Source organism: Haemorhous mexicanus, chromosome 15 (assembly GCF_027477595.1).
Source record: "Haemorhous mexicanus isolate bHaeMex1 chromosome 15, bHaeMex1.pri, whole genome shotgun sequence".
NCBI lineage: Eukaryota > Metazoa > Chordata > Aves > Passeriformes > Fringillidae > Haemorhous > Haemorhous mexicanus.
This window is the reverse complement of record NC_082355.1, coordinates 2,407,650-2,425,064: the sequence shown is the minus strand read 5'-3', so window position 1 is coordinate 2,425,064 and position 17,415 is coordinate 2,407,650. Positions and strand designations below refer to the sequence as shown.

The window sequence follows — 17,415 nt, the reverse complement described above, 5'->3', positions numbered from 1 at the left end:
TTCACCTTCCTCATTTTTTACTCAAATATCTTTCAACACAGGCACAGGTTTCCATTTCAAGCACAAACTTCTTTCTTTTACACTTGAATGTTCTGTGCTCTCTTCTGCTGTCAGACAACAGAGGGATGAGTGATAAATGCTCTGGTACCTGCATTGTTTGTTCAACACCAGTGGCTGAATCCCTCTGTTCTCATTTCCTGCAGTCATGCAAAAAAAGGGGAAATGATCCCAAGCAGTGTTAATCCCTGGCACACAAGGAGCAGACCATTCCCCAACCACCATGCAACATCCAGCAGAACACACACAAAACATTATTCTTTCAGCTTCTTCACATGCTACCACCTGGCATCTGCTTCAGAGGAAATGCTAACCACTCTGGAAAAGGGGAATGTCTTTCTGGGAAGCATCTAGGTGAAAATTGCTCTATGGCTTCTTTGTCCTGGCTCAGAATAGCTCTTTCCATTCAATTCAGCACCAGTGAGACACCCATGGGAACTCTTTTACTTCTCTCTTCTAGAGCAAGTGATAGCTTAGAACCTAAAATAGAAAGCTTGTTAAAGACAGTGGTAACACAATAAACAGCACTGTTTGTCACTGAGTGTTTTCTCTTGAGGTATTTCACTTCAGGCTAAATATGACAAGCAGATCAACATATTTCAAAATCTCAAATCTGTCCATGTTAGCTTGGAGAATTTTTCTCCCTCTCCTCATACAATGTCAATATATTTTATTCTCCACACACTTCAGAAATCAAACAACAACTTAAAGTTTTTATATGATCACTTGGTTTCAACTTTCCTAGGAATTTTTGGTACAGACTGTGTTACATGACTGTGTAAAACATCTTGCATGGTAAAATACAGCTCTTAGAAGGTAACATGATCAAAAAATCCACTATTCCAGTCCCCACAGCTGCTATGCTCATTTGCAATAACGGCCACGTTCTTCCTTCTTTTGCAATTCACACTGTCCAGTTTTGGATCACTGCAAGTTGCATGTCAGGATCTTGGAATTTCCTGTGTAGTAATGAGTGCTGTCCCACTGAACAAGTCAATGGTGCTATCCAAGAGGGAAAAGCAAATAAAATATTAACCATTCCCTTATGTCCTTGTGCATAACAATAAAGGGAATAATTGTAATTTATCTGGACATGAGGTAAGGAAGCATTCAGGGAGCAGCATTTATACCCTTGGAAGCTGCTCCTCAGCAAACAACTGACCAGATCCATGCCAATCCCACGGACTCAGCTGACACTGAGGAGCCTCAGGAACCTCTTGCCTACATTGTCATGTGCTCTCCCAGGTCAGCAATTCCTGGGACATGCAAGGGTCAGGTCAGTATAAAGCAGCTGGAATGTTTGCTGTTCAATTCAATCCATTTGCTCCTATAATATCCTCCAAACCTGCCAGGGACTAAATCAGCCTCCTGTCAAAATCACAGTGAAGGTTCCATCCAAATTAACCATGTTACCTTTGCTACTCTGAGTACCCCTCGGACAATGGGAAGTTCCTGGAAAAAAGGCTCTTAAGCCAAGCATTCACTTATTCCTGCACCTTTCAGCAATCTAAAATTGCAAATTTAATCCTATTATAGATCTACCCCAGAGGTCTCAATACAGGCAACAATTCCCCATCTATTCCTACTATTTAACTTCATTACAATTTATCCACATCATCTAAATATCCTCAGCTCAACTACAAGTATCCAATTAAACCCACAGACAAATAACAGTTAAACATGTTTTGTATCAAGCAGAGGATTAGTTTTATTTCCAGGCATGAGAAATTTAAGGCCAGATTTCTCAAGAATACAATTAATTTGGAAAAAAAAAATTGCCATCACCACATGGTACCACTGTTTCTCCTCTCCTCACACAGTTTATTGCACACATTTTTGTCCAGTGCAAACAGAACAGGGGTGAACAGCACAATGACAGACAAGCTAAGACCTGCAAATATAAAGAGTTATTACAGATAAAATGAACAGGAAATGCAATTCCATGACCCGTAAAAATAGAAATTTTCATCACATCTGGAGTTAACAGTCAAAAATTGACAGTACCAAAGAGAAGTATAAATTGCATAAGGCATTCTGTTAAATGGAATAGTAAGAAAAACCACAGGACTTTGAAGAAGCCACTTGAAGAACATTAGAAAGGTTAAGGCTTTACTGCAGGCTTCATATCCAATCAGCTACAGAAAGGGCACCTTTGGGTCAGTGGAGTTTTCATCTCTTCTGCACCTGCAAAGCAAGAGGCACCTTCGTTATTCCTTCCATGGAGACAGTTTGCTAATTGTAGGCCTGGCTGTTAAGCACAGCTATTTCCATTCCACAAATGCACTGAGCAATGGTCAAGAACTGGACATAATTCATCTGTGGGGATGTTTTCTTGGCAGCTTCATTTCTGAAGTTACTGCAAGTAGTTTTAGTTACATGATAAGCTGGTAGAACAACTATTTCCCTCCAAAGTTTTCATTGCTGCAACAGCACCCAGCGAGCTGGATGACAGCCCTTCTCCACTTGCACAAAGACAGCTCCTGCTCTGAGAACACAGGCTGTGAATTCACCAAGCTAAGGAGAAAAGGCACTGTTGGATCACAGTTTGGAAGAGTGCACAGCCCAGATTTACCATGGCTACAGAGCTCTGTGTGCTCTTGCACGCTGCCATCCAAGCCGTTAACTTGGTGATGTATCAAGTGAATTGCTAGAAAATCATCCCTTGGATGGGAGGGAGATGCCTGAAAACACAGAGCAAACTTGTGGAACTTGGCACAGATCACTCAAGCCAGCATATGCAGAGTTCCTCAGCAGAACATGAGGAGCTCACTGAAGCATTTTCAGGCTGCTCAGTTAAGTAAAATGGGTTTGCTTTAATCATCTTTATTTTTAAGGATCTTTCCACTTTGGGAGTTAGCACTTCATTTTCTTTGCATTTTCCATAGTAATCCACCCAAACCTCAACTGAAAGAACGGGAGGCAGAAACAAGTATAGTACATCTCCCCTGAATGCTGGAAAAGCACAGCTCAAAATCCAGAAATAACTGGTTGCTACACTGATGGGAATCCATGCAGTGTCAGAGAGATACCCCAGCTCTTACCAGATGGAATCTCACTCACAGCTCCTGTCTAGGCACAAACTCCACAGGAGCAAGGACAGGACATGGAGCACCTCAGCCCTGTAATAGCACTCACACCACACTGCAGTGGTGTGACCTGGGACAGCACATTTCAAGCAACAAAGAACAGATATTTGAGGATTATTATATACTTTTACTTTTCTAAACCTTTGCTTTTCAGAGACAACGACCTTAATTTGATTCCAAAAATCAAGCCAATAAAACCAGATGAAAGGTTAAAACAAACTCCTTCATGTAACAAAACAGCATGTGCTATGCAGGGCTGAAATGCTCCATCAATAAGTTTTAAAATGACAGCTCCTCAGAAACTCTGCAGTCAGCTTCAAACATGCAAGGTCCCTCTCTTCCTTGGTACAAATTTAATTCCAGTTCTCTGGAAAATCCTTCACTGGAATGGAGGGGAAAGGCCTGGTTCTGTTAGCAGGAGTCCAGAGGCTGTGTCTCACCTCCTGCCTGTCCTTGCTGGTTTCAACACACAGATGGTAAAACCCAATTTTTATGTCCAGCTAACTCCAATTTCAGATCCCAGGCAACTGAATCATCCTATGGGATTCAGGGATCTTTGTGCCCATTACCAAAACACACTGTTCTCTGTTTTAGCTAACTAATTATATGTTAGCACCCAAGCAGTGAAAATGCTCCTAGGAAATTCTGCTTGACTGACTTAGCTAATTACAGGCCTGGCGTTGAAGCAGGGCCAAGTCTACCTTTAGCTTCTGCTTGTGCTTAAAAGGAGCTGCAGACACACACACAGGCCCAGTCTGACAACATCCCAGTTCACAGGAAGCCTTCTCTGAAACTGGGGAGCAAACGTCCAGGACACTTCACAGAAAGCACTAACAGAGCTGTAACATCAACTGTCACTGCCTGCTGCACTGAGCTGAGACTGTGTTGTACAAGGACAAACAAAAAATCTGTTTAATTATTCAGTTACCAGCTTAAAAACTATAATCATGGCTGCTTGTTTCCACATTTCCTTCATCTGAACCTTCAATTCCAAATGCTGCCCTCCTGAACAAGCCCAAGAGCATCAAGGTACTTTTAGTACAACACATTTTATTTGTGCTGGCCCTGTCAAAAAGCCCAGGAACTGCAAGAACCACATTCCAGCAGCACTGCCCTGATAGCAACCACCAGGCTCAGCCAGGATTAAAGCTGCACACAGGCTGTCATTAAAAACAAAATAAACCATCAAGCTGTGAGCTCAGGAGATAAAGAACATTCTAATGGCAGCTCCCATTCCAACTTCCCAGATGAATGAGGGCAATGCTGTGTTGCCTTGGAAATCAGGACAGGTCATAGATGAAATGGTAGCAGGCTTGAGGAGAGGTTTAACAACTGGTAAAGATTAGGAAATCCACTTATGTTACCCCAGTTCAATTATATCTTTTTTTGGAAGCAACGTTTTTGTTCTCCTTACAAACCCCTGAACACAGCACTATATGACAGCATAGAAAGAAAAATGATTGTCAATAATTCAGTTCAAGCTTTTCACCTATCCAGTCAAGACTAACATCCAAAATGTTTTGTTGCAGCCTACAGAAAGACACATTTCTCCTACCAAAGAGCTACACTGCTTTGAGCACGCTGCTCACATTCCTATTCGATCTCTTCTGAAGCTTTAATACACCAAATATATCAATAAATCTGCTCATACTCACCTGTCAATGAGCTGCAGCACAGACATCCTCAAGGCCAGTGATATCTGAGGTACCAGATTGTTTCATTGCTTAACTGTGGCCCAAAGAGAGGGTTGAGTTGAGCCAGAACTGCAATCAGCCAACTGCAAGACAACCCCCCCAACCCAACAGAGACAAATCAGCCAAATGACAGCTTGTGACAATGGAAAGGTTGTCCAAACAAAGGGACTATCAGAGAAGAAAAGGCTATTTTAGGAAGGTCTAGGTTCAAATAAAAATTCTACTCAAGGTCAAACACAAGGACCAGCTGCCAGCAATGAAGTTATGGCACCAAATCATTCTGCAACTGAAATAGATTGTGCTGTTCAACTGAAAGCAACACAAAACCACCTGATAGCATTGCCCTCACACCTCTCTTTTGACAGAAAAGTGTTTTGAGACACATGAAACTCAGGTATTTGGGGGCTCAGAAGATGAAAACATAAAAGAGACAAGAGCTTTTCTCAGTGCCTTTGAAGCATCCTTTAAACAACAACCTCTGAGAAACATCCTCTCTCTCATTTGCTTCTCAGTGCACGACAACCTGCCCTTGCAGACATGGTATATTTTTTTTGAGATTTAACAAAAGTGAATTTAAACCTGGCACAGAGGTCAAGAAACAGGGACCTGAAGCAAAAGGGTACAAAAGAACACAAAAAAAGAACCCCAGAATGACACAAACCCCAGATCATCAGCACAGCAGCCTTGTCACTGGAGCAGAGCACAAACTAACACTGCAGAAGCCATGGCCAGAACTGAGAACAAGAGGAATGTAGTTTGTGGAAAACATCCAGGAAAGCTAAACAGAAATAAATATTCCACTCTTAAAAGATATATTTGCTTTGTAAATGTTACAAGAATCAGAAAAAGCAATGGATGCTTCCATGGATTTAAATCTATGTTAAATACTAACTATATAAACACATTTAGTGAACACACTGGCTCATCTGTCTGCTATTTCTAGAATGCTTTGTAAGGAGGAGAAAAAGCAGAGCAGCTTTGTAATGGGAGCTGCCACAAATGTATCAGAGTGCTTAGGCAGTCATGGAAAATTCCACACAAACCTTGATGCTCTGACCAGCACACCAAGTGCAGGTCGGCTGCCTGCAACAGCCACGGCAAAGATGTGGGTCAGACTTAAAGAAAGCACATCAATCCTCTCCAAATTCAGCAGTATTTCTTTGCAATGCCCCTTTCAGTTTTGCACGGGGTAGAACTCCAGCTAAAACAAGGAGCTGAGCCTGCAGCAGTCCATCAGTCACACAAGCCTTGGAACACGTAGCAGGCTCCAGAAAGGAATTAAAACATCAGCAAGACACCACTGAGAGCAGCCAAAACCCTTTAGGCTGACACGTTTCTACTTTGCTGTCCAAAGCAGTGACAACAATGTATTTTGAGACCATGATGTTAAATCTACTTAAGGGAAAAGCAAATTTGCTCTTAAAATTATCAGGGAATTTCTTTTGTCAGGGTTAATTTTTCAGATCCAACAGACAGATCCAAAGAGCAATGTGCCATCTGCCTCCAGCATCCTGAAGCAACACAAGTGGGAGGAGGGTAGAACACTAAAAGCCTTGTTAAAGCACATTATTCCTTTTGTCACTGCAGAGCAGGAAGGAACTCCCTGCACGAATCCCTCACCTCCCGAGCTCAAGCCCAGCATGGCTGTGAATTAAACGAGCCGGGAGCACATTCAGAAGCTCAGCCTGTGGGACCAGGCTTTGGGAAAAGCAGCGTGGAGGTTTCAAAAGGCGTTTGTTGGGGCCGTGCTGGATATCCGAGCTCGGAGCCGGGGTGCCATTAGGGCAGCAGCACACTCCTCCCCCCTGCCCTGCGAGGGCTGAGGAATTTAAAGCACTTGTTAGGCTGCGACTGCCTGGCATTCAAGGTAAGTCATGAAAAAGCTTTTCCCATGGTTTGTTTAAGTGATGCTGCTTTATACAATGATCCAGCGTGACAACACACAACAAAGTGCAGCATTCAGAGTAAAACAAACCTCTGTATCCAAGGTGCAATGTTCCAGAGCTGCTAAAAGCAGGTATGGCATTCGAGCCACCCACAGGTCCTTAAATTCTACCAGATCCCACTTAGAACAGTTACTGTTAATTATCCAGCTCAGACAAGGAAATTAAAGTCCCTTCTGTTGTACCAGAGATTTTTTTAAAAGGTCTTCCCACCACAACTGCCATCTGTCTGTGCTCGTGTTACAAATTAAGGTCCTGCTATCTCTGTTTAAATGTCAATTTGGGCATCCATATTTTAATCCTCTTAGAATCAGTAGCAAATAATACGATTTTCCAAGCACCCTGTCCTCTGTTAGGACATGATGACACTGTTCAGGAACTGCTTTGTGCACAGCAAAACAGATTTAGACTCTGACAGTACCTCACAATGTGGTGTAACCTCTAATTTCTGCAGCAGTAACTCCTTGGACTTTGCCTTAGATTTTATGATGTTCCTGAGAATGGTTTATTCTTCAAAAGGCTGCTGGGTACAGGATCTGTACACAAATTAGATGCAAATACCTTCCACAGAACAACCAAATGAATCCCATGTAATTAATATGGTTATTCAAAATTATCACTGCTAAATCTAAATATAGAAGGAACAGCTTTAAGTTGAAAGGTATTGACTTCAAATTAATTTCAGTGAAAATCAATTTATTGATCAAGTGGTGTTTAATGAAGACAGGAAATTGTTTTTTCTCTACTTTCAAGTGGAAAGGTAACTCAAAGAGTATAAAAGCAGCTCTAGCAGAGACTAAACAGCTGTACAGAGGAACAGAGAACAGCACCAGCCACCTGCTAAGGACACACAAATACCTGGGACAGCAGAAATTATTTTAATCTTAACAGATCTAATGAAGAACCCCCAGGAACAATTCTTTGGGCTTCCTTCAAGCCTGGTATGAAAAATTAATCTCTTTCTTTAGCCATGTAAAATTAAGGTCTTAAATGTTTTCAGTGCCTCCTCCCCCAAAAAGAAAAGAATGCAAGAACAATAAAGTTCCCTATGTTTGAATAAAACAGAGGGGAAAAGGTTGGACCAAATCTTTTGAGGGCTGTTCTACAATTTTATACAGAAAAAAATGAGAAAAAAAAAATGAAAGACTCTGTGATGGGGCAAGTTCTGTCTTGGCACATGATGAGAAAAATCTGGTTTTTGTTGCATTCTGGCAAGCAGACACTACAAATACAATTTATGTGGTTGGGTACAACTACGTTGTCCTTTCTTAGCCAAACATTTGGGACCTGTTATGAGACTGGGCTGCTACAAGCTTCATGTGCAGGGCAAGGAGACCTTCATAGCACCAAGATTCCCAAATTTCAACCCCAAATTCAAGCTGCTTGCACAAATTCTCAAATTTCTATATCCACTCAGCAAAACTTAAATTTAAAAACTTCTGTGGATACAAAACAGAGCCAAGTTTGCTGGACTTTTACAGCTGAGCAAGAGTGAATTCTTAGGAGTTAAATATCAAATACTCTGAATAGAAATAAATTTTCTAGAGTATAAAGTGATACTAACCCTGCATATCACACTATTAACCTAAACCAAACCTGTGTGAGTTGTGCCACAGTCTAACCCAACAGGCCTCTCCTGGAACATGGCAACACTGAGATGCATTTCTCCAAATATTCATATGAAATTCCTTTGAATAGCATAAATAATGCCTAAACAGTTCAGGAAAGTACAAATACCACTCAGGTTCGAATGGAACTCCAAATAATCATTTTTATAACAAGTTAATCCTTAGGATAAAACCAGACTTTTAGCACTTTACTCTCCATAACAAATTCTTTCAAAGTTATTTCTGGACAGCAGTTTTTTTACAAGATCAGTCTCTACAGTCTTTAAAAAGAGGGAGAGAAAAACACAAGCAAGCTTTGTCTTGGAGTCTCCAGCTACAGCTGGCTTAAATCCTGATAAAAAAACATTTTATGAAGAGCTCTCAACAAGTCACTCTGTAATTGCTACTAAATCTCCTACAGAAAGGAGGCAGCCTCCAAATACACTGTGCATTTAAACAGAAATTGTCTTAATATATCAAAGTCTCACTAAAAAACCCACCATGCAGCAGCTTTTCCACCCACCACTCTCCCAGATTTTGAGAATATATTCAAGGAATCTAAAAGCAAAACTGTTCAGTGGGTTTGAGTTAGTATTACCTCAGAATTAAATGTGAAGTGGAAAGGGAAAAGGCAAAAGAAGCCTAAGACTCAGGAAAATCTCAGAATTATCATTATACTTGTGAACAAGGAGGAACAGCAAGTCCATGCAGAGGACAGCTCAGAGTCATGTGTCAGAGGACAACAGGAGGAATTCAGGTTCCTTTCAATTCAGCATTTCCCAATGGGAACATTTCTGCAGCACACTGAAGGTCTTTAGAACTCAGAATTCCAAGAGCTGTCAAAGAACAGGTCCAAATCTCTGTGAGACATTCAAAAAGCTTCTAGCTGCTCTGAGGCTATAAAAAAGGAACTTGTGATTACAAGAGGAGTGGGCCTTGCTCAAGAGGCAGGACATTGTTTGTACTTACAACAGGTAGCAGCAGACAGCACAGGTCACCAGCATGGTGTTGATAACTCTGCCAAGAGGAAGGAGAAACGTGATCAGGTGTGGTGTTGTGACTGACCACAAGATGCACAGAGAAAAACCCCACAGCAAACAAGGACAAGTTCAACTTTGATCATATGAAAGATGACTCAACATGAATGTTCTGGCTTCTTCCAGCTGAGTAAACTGCAGAGCTCAGATCTGCAGGGCTGACACAGCTCTGCCAAACACTTACAGCTGGATTTAACAAAATCACTGTGAACAGCAGCAAAATCTGATGCAGTGTCCTTCACATTAGTGAACCACTGAGGCTGGATGCACACAAGAAATGCTTCCTCCACTTGCAGAATTCTACTTAAAGAATGTTTTAGTGTCAAATTGTCACTTTTAATTTTATATCATGAATGAGGGGTCTACAAAGGGAATACAAAATAAAACCTCAAAGCTATAGCGTAAAATTTTCCTTTCTTGGTGAAACACAGCTGTGTCAGAAACCACTGGAAAGCTGAAAAGAAGGAAGAACCAAGCTCTTGAAATTGAAAAGGGTAAAACTGCAGCTACACACACACACACATACAGATGGGCTTGAAATGGGAGGAGAGCAAATGAGATATTCTGCGGCTCATGGAACTCAGTGGCAAAGTGGAGTGGTTTTTTTCTTTTTAAATTATAAAAAGCCATTTCCATCTATGAATTTCCTCCCCCAACTGAGTAACAAAACCTCATGGGAGGTCAGTAACTTCTGTTGGTGAGGCACAGAATTCCCACGCTTCCATGCCTGGAAGCCATTTCTCCAAGGTATTTCTGAGGACAGGCAAGTTTCCAGGCATGAAGCATACATCAGGTTTGAAAATGAGGCAGGAGATATCAGAGCTTGAGGAATACTGAGGGTTTAGATAAAGAACTGAGAGACAAGACAGTTGGTACCTGTGGAGTAGAGGGAGTGTCAGAGAGAGGAAGAGAGATTAAGAAGCCATTATCTCCTAGAGAAAAGAGAAAGAAAAAACTTGTCTGCTTTTTAATCTGAGCAGCAACAACCACTGCAGGAAAAACCTGAGCTCAGCCACAAGGGCACCAGCACACATTTAACCCAGGAATCCACCGCTGCAGCCTTTCCAGTCTCACCCAGTGTGAAACCAGAGGACGGTGGAGTAAGTTAGGAAAGGTCAAGTAAGGAAAGAAAGAGGAAGCTGTTGCTCAAATGCCAACTGACAATGAGCCACCTTGACATGGGACGTTCTGTCTGAAGAGGTTTCACAGCACGGTTTGGGTTCATCTCGTTCCACCCCCTGCCATGGCACGGACACCTTCCAATATCGCAGGTGGCTCCAAGCCCCAACGTCCAACCTGGCCTTGGGCACTGCCAGGGACGGCCACAACTGCTCTGGGAACCCTGTGCCAGGGCCTCAGGGGAAACCCAAACCCGCGAAGGGTCCCGGGGGCGGCTGTTCCCTTGCCCCTCGGCTGGGCCGGGCCCGTCCGTGCTGCGCCAGCGCTGCGCCCGCGGGGCTGCGGCGGCCCCGGGCCCGGCAACCTCGGGGCGCCTCAGGGCTCCGGGGCCGCCTCCACCGGGGCCTCCCCACACCCGCGGGGGACGGAAGGGAAAGTGCCCGGTGCCCGCCGCCCCCCGGTCACTCACCCGCGGTTCGGCCCCTTGGGTACGAGCCAGGGCAGGACGCCGCCGACCACCCCCCAGAACACGCTCATGACGATGATGGGCACCGCCAGGCCGCCGTACGCCATGGCCGCGCTCTGAGGGGAGCGGAGGCGGAGCCTCCTGCCAGGCCCCGCACGGCGCCCGCCAATCAGCGCCCGCCACGTCACCGGGGCCGGCGGGAGCGCGCGGTGCGTGAGCCATGGGGCCGCGGGAGCGCGCGGTGCGCGTGCAATGGGATCGGGACCGCCGTGGGATCGCCGGCCCAGCCCGGCTTCCCATCTCCATCCCCAAGATGCCGGGTAAGGGCCGGCTCTGAGCTCCTCCACACAGAGCAGCTCTGTACCTGGAAAGGTCCCGGTACGGAATTTCTCAAACACCTATTTAACATGAAGAAATTTCGTACTGAGCAGAACGAGCTGGAGGGACAAAACCTCTGAGCCTTCATGAGAGAAACCCAGCCCCAGTGCACCGAACACAGCTTCACTGTCAGGCCTATGAATGGCTTCTGAAACAATTTTCCTCAATTGCCAGCTTCCTCTTTTTTAGACCCTATTGTTGTTCAGGCAGATGAATTTCTGTCCCTCCGTAGCAGCAATTAGAGGGCCATTCACACTGAGCCAGCCAATTCACTGAACTGCGGGGGTCTTTTCAACAAGCAGCTCTCAGTTATGGAGGTACAAAGTGCCAGGAAAGATTTCCTCTCACAGAAAATTCATCCAAAACAGCACCACCAGCAGCACTGAGACTGCTTCACCCCATCCCTTTCCAAACCAGTCAGCTCTGCCTCATCAGCACTGCTCATAAACCCCTTTGTCCTCATTAATGTAAGACCCAAATTAATTACATATACAGTGCACAGAATTAACATGTTAATATTAAAAAAAACATGGACACATCTAATGAAGACACAAATACAATGACTGTTGAGATGGATGTTTCAGGACTGCACTGCTGTTTCAGGCTGGTTGAAGCATTTCTAAACTTTTCCATAACAAAAAGGTACAAAGAGCTTTTCAATTTAGAGTATTTTTTACAAAGTCAAAAGACAAGTAGGAATATTTAAATGCAGAGCAGGACACAAGAAGATTTTTGAAAGAAGACGCACAACAGGTTGAATTTTAGCAGTTTTTTAATGGTGTCAATCAGGAAAGCAGCTATTCCTGCATCTTCTCGATCGTCTCCTCCTTGTACTTGCCCTTCTCCTTGCCAACCTGGCGGGACTTGGCCTTGCGCTCCAGGATCTTCTTGCGGTCCTTGTCCAGCTTTAGCCTGGTGATCACCACCTGCACAGAGCACAGCACTTCAGCCTCCCTGGGAGAGTCCCAAACCCACCTGAGCACAGAGCTGATCCCACCAGCACAAAGGCAGCAGTCAAAGCTGGCCCTGGACACTGCCAGGGACAGCCACAGCTTCTCCTTTGCCTCATCACTCCCCCAAAGGAGAATTTATCCAACAATTCCTGCTCCTGCCTCCTCAAACTGGCAAAGAAATTGTGTTGGTGTTACTGAGAGCACTACCTGGAAAATAGAACTAACAATCAAGTCCCAGAAATGCCACATAGGCACACCTTCTCCTCAATTCATTGTGCATTTAGGTCTCAATTGTAATTCCCACCTCTTTGCCCAGGAGAGGTACAAACTGTTCACTCTGCAAGGCTGTCACAAAACATTCCTCTGCTCTGTGAACTAATAACCAGAATTTTTATGCAAAGCTTTACTGAAGTCTAGTCCCCAATTAATGAAAATTTTCCCAGAGTGAAGAAGCAGCAGAAAATTCTTTTTCTCACTGCTATTCAGCACACAGAAACATGCACTGGCTCTACCACAATGTCACCTTGTCACTCAGATGTTGTTGCTGCACACAAGTCGTGATGTTTTGGAATAATTCTGCCCTCCCTCTGCTGAACACAGCAACCATTTACACCAGAAAACCTGTTACAACTGGATTTTTTCCACCAACACTTCCATCTTTGTGCCCACGTGGCAAGGCTGAAGCAGACTGAATTCATCTGCTTCAAACCAGGTTCTGGCAAGTTCTTGTGTTTAGTTTGAAATGTTTCCTGTTATGATCTAAACAGGCTTTGCCTGGTTTTCACCAGCTCTAAATACCTCAGGCTAAACCCAGGTTCAGAAGTATTCAGTTCACAATTGCCTGCAAGAACAATCACAATTCTGAGCATCTGTTTCAGCCTCTCCATCACCTCCTCATCCAGTGCAAGTGCCACACAGCAAACATGAGAGACGCTTCTAAGTGATCCACTTTATGCTTTGAAAACATGAATCTCTTCAAAGATGTATTTTAGCAAGATTCCAAAGTTTCTACTCCTGGAAACAATGAGGAGTTCAGGGTTTCAACTCACATCTCTCCTTGTGACACCCTAACATTTCCTTGAGGCAACATCTCCATTTGTTACTCACAGAACCCCACCATGGTTTGGGCTGGAAGGGACCTTGAAGCTCATCCAGTGCCACCCCTGCCACCTTCCACTGTCCCAGGTGGCTCCAAGCCCTGTCCAGCCTGGCCTTGGGCACTGCCAGGAATCCAGGGGCAGCCCCAGCTGCTCTGGGCACCCTGTGCCAGGGCCTGCCCATCCTGAGAGGGAACAATTCCTTCCCAGTATCCCATCTAACCCTGCTCTGTCAGTGTGAAGCCATTCCCCTTGTCCTGTCCCTCCAGGCCCTTGCAAAATTCTCTCTCCATCTTGCTGGCTCCTTCAGGCACTGCAAGGCCACAATGAGGTTGCCCCAAAGCTTCTGTCCAGGAGAACAATCCCAGCTCTCCCAGCAGAGCTGCTCCATCCCTCTCATCCCCTGGTGCCTCCTCTGAGCTCTCTCCAGCAGCTCCAGGTCCCTCCTGTGCTGGGCCAGGGCTGGGGCAGCTCTGCAGGTGGGGTCTCACCTGAGTGGGGCACAATCCCAGACCCTTTGCTGCCCACTGGGGATCAGCCCAGGGCATGGGGGGCTCCTGGGGGACAGGGCAGCTCCAGCTCTCGGCCATCAGCACCCCCAGATCCTTCTGCCAGGGCTGCTCCATCTGTGCATCCCCAGCCTGTGTTTATATCCCAGTCTGCATTGATATTGACCATCGTGCAAGAGGCAGAAGCAAAACAAAGTGATTACTTTTTATATTAACAAACATTCTGCATCCACAGATTTTGTAACAACTATGCCCAGATTAATATATTCCTACTAGAAACACTTTTCTGTATGTTCTGGAACAAAGACTGAGATTTATTCTTATTTTAGTGCTAAGAGTGGGATGTGCAGCATGTAAAACTTATTAGAACTATATTAACAAATTAATTTAAAAAAATGATCATATTTAAAATAGTCATAGTATCAACCTTATTAAAATAACACTGCACAGTTAGGAGAGCTGTTTGCACATGAGAATTAGTTGTAAAACTAACATTTAAATTTTTTAGCTGTAGTCTTCCCCTGAATCAGAGTGGGGTTGAAAGCAAAGGCAAAAAACAAAAGCAAAACTAAACAACGATTCAGCTTCCAAACACAGGCTGGGGATGCACAGAGGGAGCAGCTTCCAGGTGCATTCCCCCCACTTGGTAACAAGCCCCACCCAATCCCAGAGCCCCCAGGTGGCCCAGCTGTGCCAGGCAGCCCCAGGTGCCCCGTACCTTGCTGGGGTGGATGCCCACGTGCACGGTGGTGCCGTTGGCCTTCTCGCGCTGCACGCGCTCGATGTAGATCACGTACTTCTTCCTGTACACCTGCACCACCTTCCCGATCTGCTGGCCCTTGTAGTGTCCCCTCACCACCTGCACACAGCACACACAGCGAGCTCCAGGAGCAGCCCTGAACAGCCAGCCCATCTCACAAACCAGATGAGCTGCACAGGCCCCAGCCACAAACACGAGTGACCTGACAATTTCAGCAGGACTAACACAGAACATGTAACAGATCAGGATGGTGCTTCTCCCCCACGTTCTCTGCAGTAAACCCTACTGGGAGAGCTCTGTTGTCACAGACAGATTTTATGAAAAATCCTTTTGTTAGGATCTTTTCTCCTGAGAAGCTGAGAGGCCTCAGGAACGAAATGTAAACAATAATTCTCTGCTGCTGTGGAATGCAACAGGTGCATCTTGGATTGGTCTCGTGGTTGTTTTTAATTAATGGCCCATCACAGTTAGCTGTCTTGGACTCTCTGGTCAGTCACAAGATTTTATGATCATTCCTTTCTGTTCATTGCTAGTCTTCTGATTAAATCCTTTCTTCTATTCTTTAGTGTAGTTTTAATATGCCATTTTCTTTTAATATACTATATATAATAAAATAATAAATCAGCCTTCTGAGACATGGAGTCAAGATTCTCTTCTCTTCCCTTGTCCCCTGGGAACAGCACCACACTCTGTAGCTATGCAGCCAGATTTCAACTTTTAACAGTTTTTACCCTCATTTTTCACCTATCATTGTGTTCTATATAAGAAAGCCACTTATCTTGGACTAATTTCTAATCCAATCTTTCAAATATCACAGGTAGCAAACAGCCTACAAAAAAGAAACAATTCTTTGCTTTGTGCTTTATGTTTGAAAGTTTTTAGTTCAGCACAATGATCAATGCATGTAGCTGAAGTGCAGCAGAATCGCCAGCACACCTGTGTCACCCTTATCACTGAAGTGAATTTAAAATGAATTTAAACGAAGTGAATTTAAAAAACACTTGAAAGCCCAAGTAATGACTTGATTAACTCAGATTATTTCTGCCATGCTGAAGGCAAAGCTCCAGCACCAACATCGGCTTGTCTTGTCCTTGTCTTTTGCACAGGCTGCACGTGAAAACAGAATCCCAGACTCAGCTGGCTTGAAAAACACACTTACAAGACCATCAAATCCAAATTATGCCCCCTCCCCACCCTGTCCCCAGCCCAGAGCACTGAGTGCCACCTCCAGGGATGGGCTCTCCAACCCTCCCTGGGCAGTTCCAGTGCCTGAGCCCCCTTTCCATGGGGAAATTCCTGCTGTGCCCACCCTGAGCCTGCCCTGGCCCAGCCTGAGGCTGTTCCCTCTCCTCCTGTCCCTGTCCCCTGGAGCAGAGCCCAACACCCCCGGCTGTCCCCTCCTGTCAGGGAGCTGTGCAGAGCCACAAGGTCCCCCCTGAGCCTCCTTTTCTCCAGGCTGAGCCCCTTCCCAGCTCCCTCAGCTGCTCCAGCCCCTTCCCAGCGCTGAGAACTCCCCGGAGTAAGCTCAGGGGTGGCAGGGCAGTACCTGGACCTCGTCGTCCTTGCGGATGGGCATGGAGCGCACGTTGTACTTCTGCCGCAGCTCCTTGGACAGGGGCGAGGACATGATTTTCCTGCGGATGTGGGAGGGGGCATTGAAGTGCCGTTTGCGGTTCTTGCTGCGGTCCGAGGTCACAAAAGGGTTGAACTTCATTTTGGCTGTACAAAAAAACCAAAAACAAACCCAGGGCAGTTGGAGAGGTGCTCACAGCACACACACTCTGTGCCCATGCCCACAGAGTCTGTCGCGGTTAAAAAGCAATTTAAGCGGTTTTTAATACCAGAATCGACCAACAGACCCTGATCCAAATAGGCTGAAGTCTGTGCCCTGGCTGACAGTGACCCTGTGACTGACACACGTGCACATCAAACCGTTCTTCTAACCCGAAGCCCCCTGTTCCCAGCGCTCAGGACACCTGGATGCTGCCCTGCAGTCACACCGCTCTCATTTACATCTATCTGTAAAATTGTGTAATTTGGGCTTGCTCAGAGAACTAGCACTGCTCCAGCACCTCCAGTAACGCTCCTCACCACAGCGTACAGGTAACACATCTGCAAATCCAAGATAATTCCGGCCTTTCCTAAACTTTAACAGCTGCGCTACAGGACTGCCTGTCAGGGCATCACTGATCCTGACAGCAAAGGATAAATTAAATCGAGGATAAATTAAATTAAAGGCTGGTTTTACTCAACTCCCCCAACTTCTGAGTGCACACCCTGGCAGCTCCCATGCGGGCTGGGCTGCGCTAACTCAGGAACGCACCAGGGCAGCGCAGCCTGAGGAGGCCGAGCTCCCCCCGGAGCCCGAGCTCTCCCTGCCCCGCCGCCCCGGGCGCCCCCCGGCCATCCGAGCCCCTTCCCGCTCCCCGCCGCTACCCCGCGGAGGCCCCGCCGGCCGGAGATAGCCACGGATAGCCCCGATGGCCGCGGATGGCGGCTCCCGGTGCCTCACCCGCTGCCGCCGCCGCGCCGCCCGCCCGGAAGAGGAGCCAGAGGCGCTTCCGCTTCCGCTTCCGCCTGCGCCGCCGCGGGCCCAGCGCCGCGCCCCCTGGCGGCCGGAGGGCAGCGCTGCAGCGGGGACAGAGCCGGGATAGACTCGGGATAGAGCGGGGGCAGACCCGGGACAGAGCCGGGATAGAGCCTGGATAG

At 45.9% G+C, this 17,415-nt stretch overlaps 2 protein-coding genes across 2 annotated transcripts; both read right to left on the bottom strand.

The window, feature by feature from the left end:
- Positions 1-1,740: 1,740 nt before the first annotated feature.
- Positions 1,741-11,171, bottom strand: ATP6V0E1 (ATPase H+ transporting V0 subunit e1). Its single transcript, XM_059860297.1, has 4 exons — positions 11,013-11,171; positions 9,357-9,404; positions 4,799-4,920; positions 1,741-2,241 (listed from the first exon to the last, which is right to left on the bottom strand). The coding sequence occupies exons 1-3, from the start codon at positions 11,114-11,116 to the stop codon at positions 4,827-4,829; spliced, it is 246 nt and encodes an 81-aa protein (XP_059716280.1). The 5' UTR covers positions 11,117-11,171; the 3' UTR covers positions 1,741-2,241; positions 4,799-4,826.
- Positions 11,172-12,141: 970 nt separating this feature from the next.
- On the bottom strand, positions 12,142-17,310 carry RPL26L1 (ribosomal protein L26 like 1). The gene is made up of 4 exons (XM_059860108.1): positions 17,219-17,310; positions 16,253-16,425; positions 14,665-14,805; positions 12,142-12,313 (listed from the first exon to the last, which is right to left on the bottom strand). Exons 2-4 carry the CDS (start codon positions 16,418-16,420, stop codon positions 12,185-12,187), a joined length of 438 nt encoding a protein of 145 aa, XP_059716091.1. The 5' UTR covers positions 16,421-16,425; positions 17,219-17,310; the 3' UTR covers positions 12,142-12,184.
- Between the last annotated feature and the right edge of the window lie 105 nt (positions 17,311-17,415).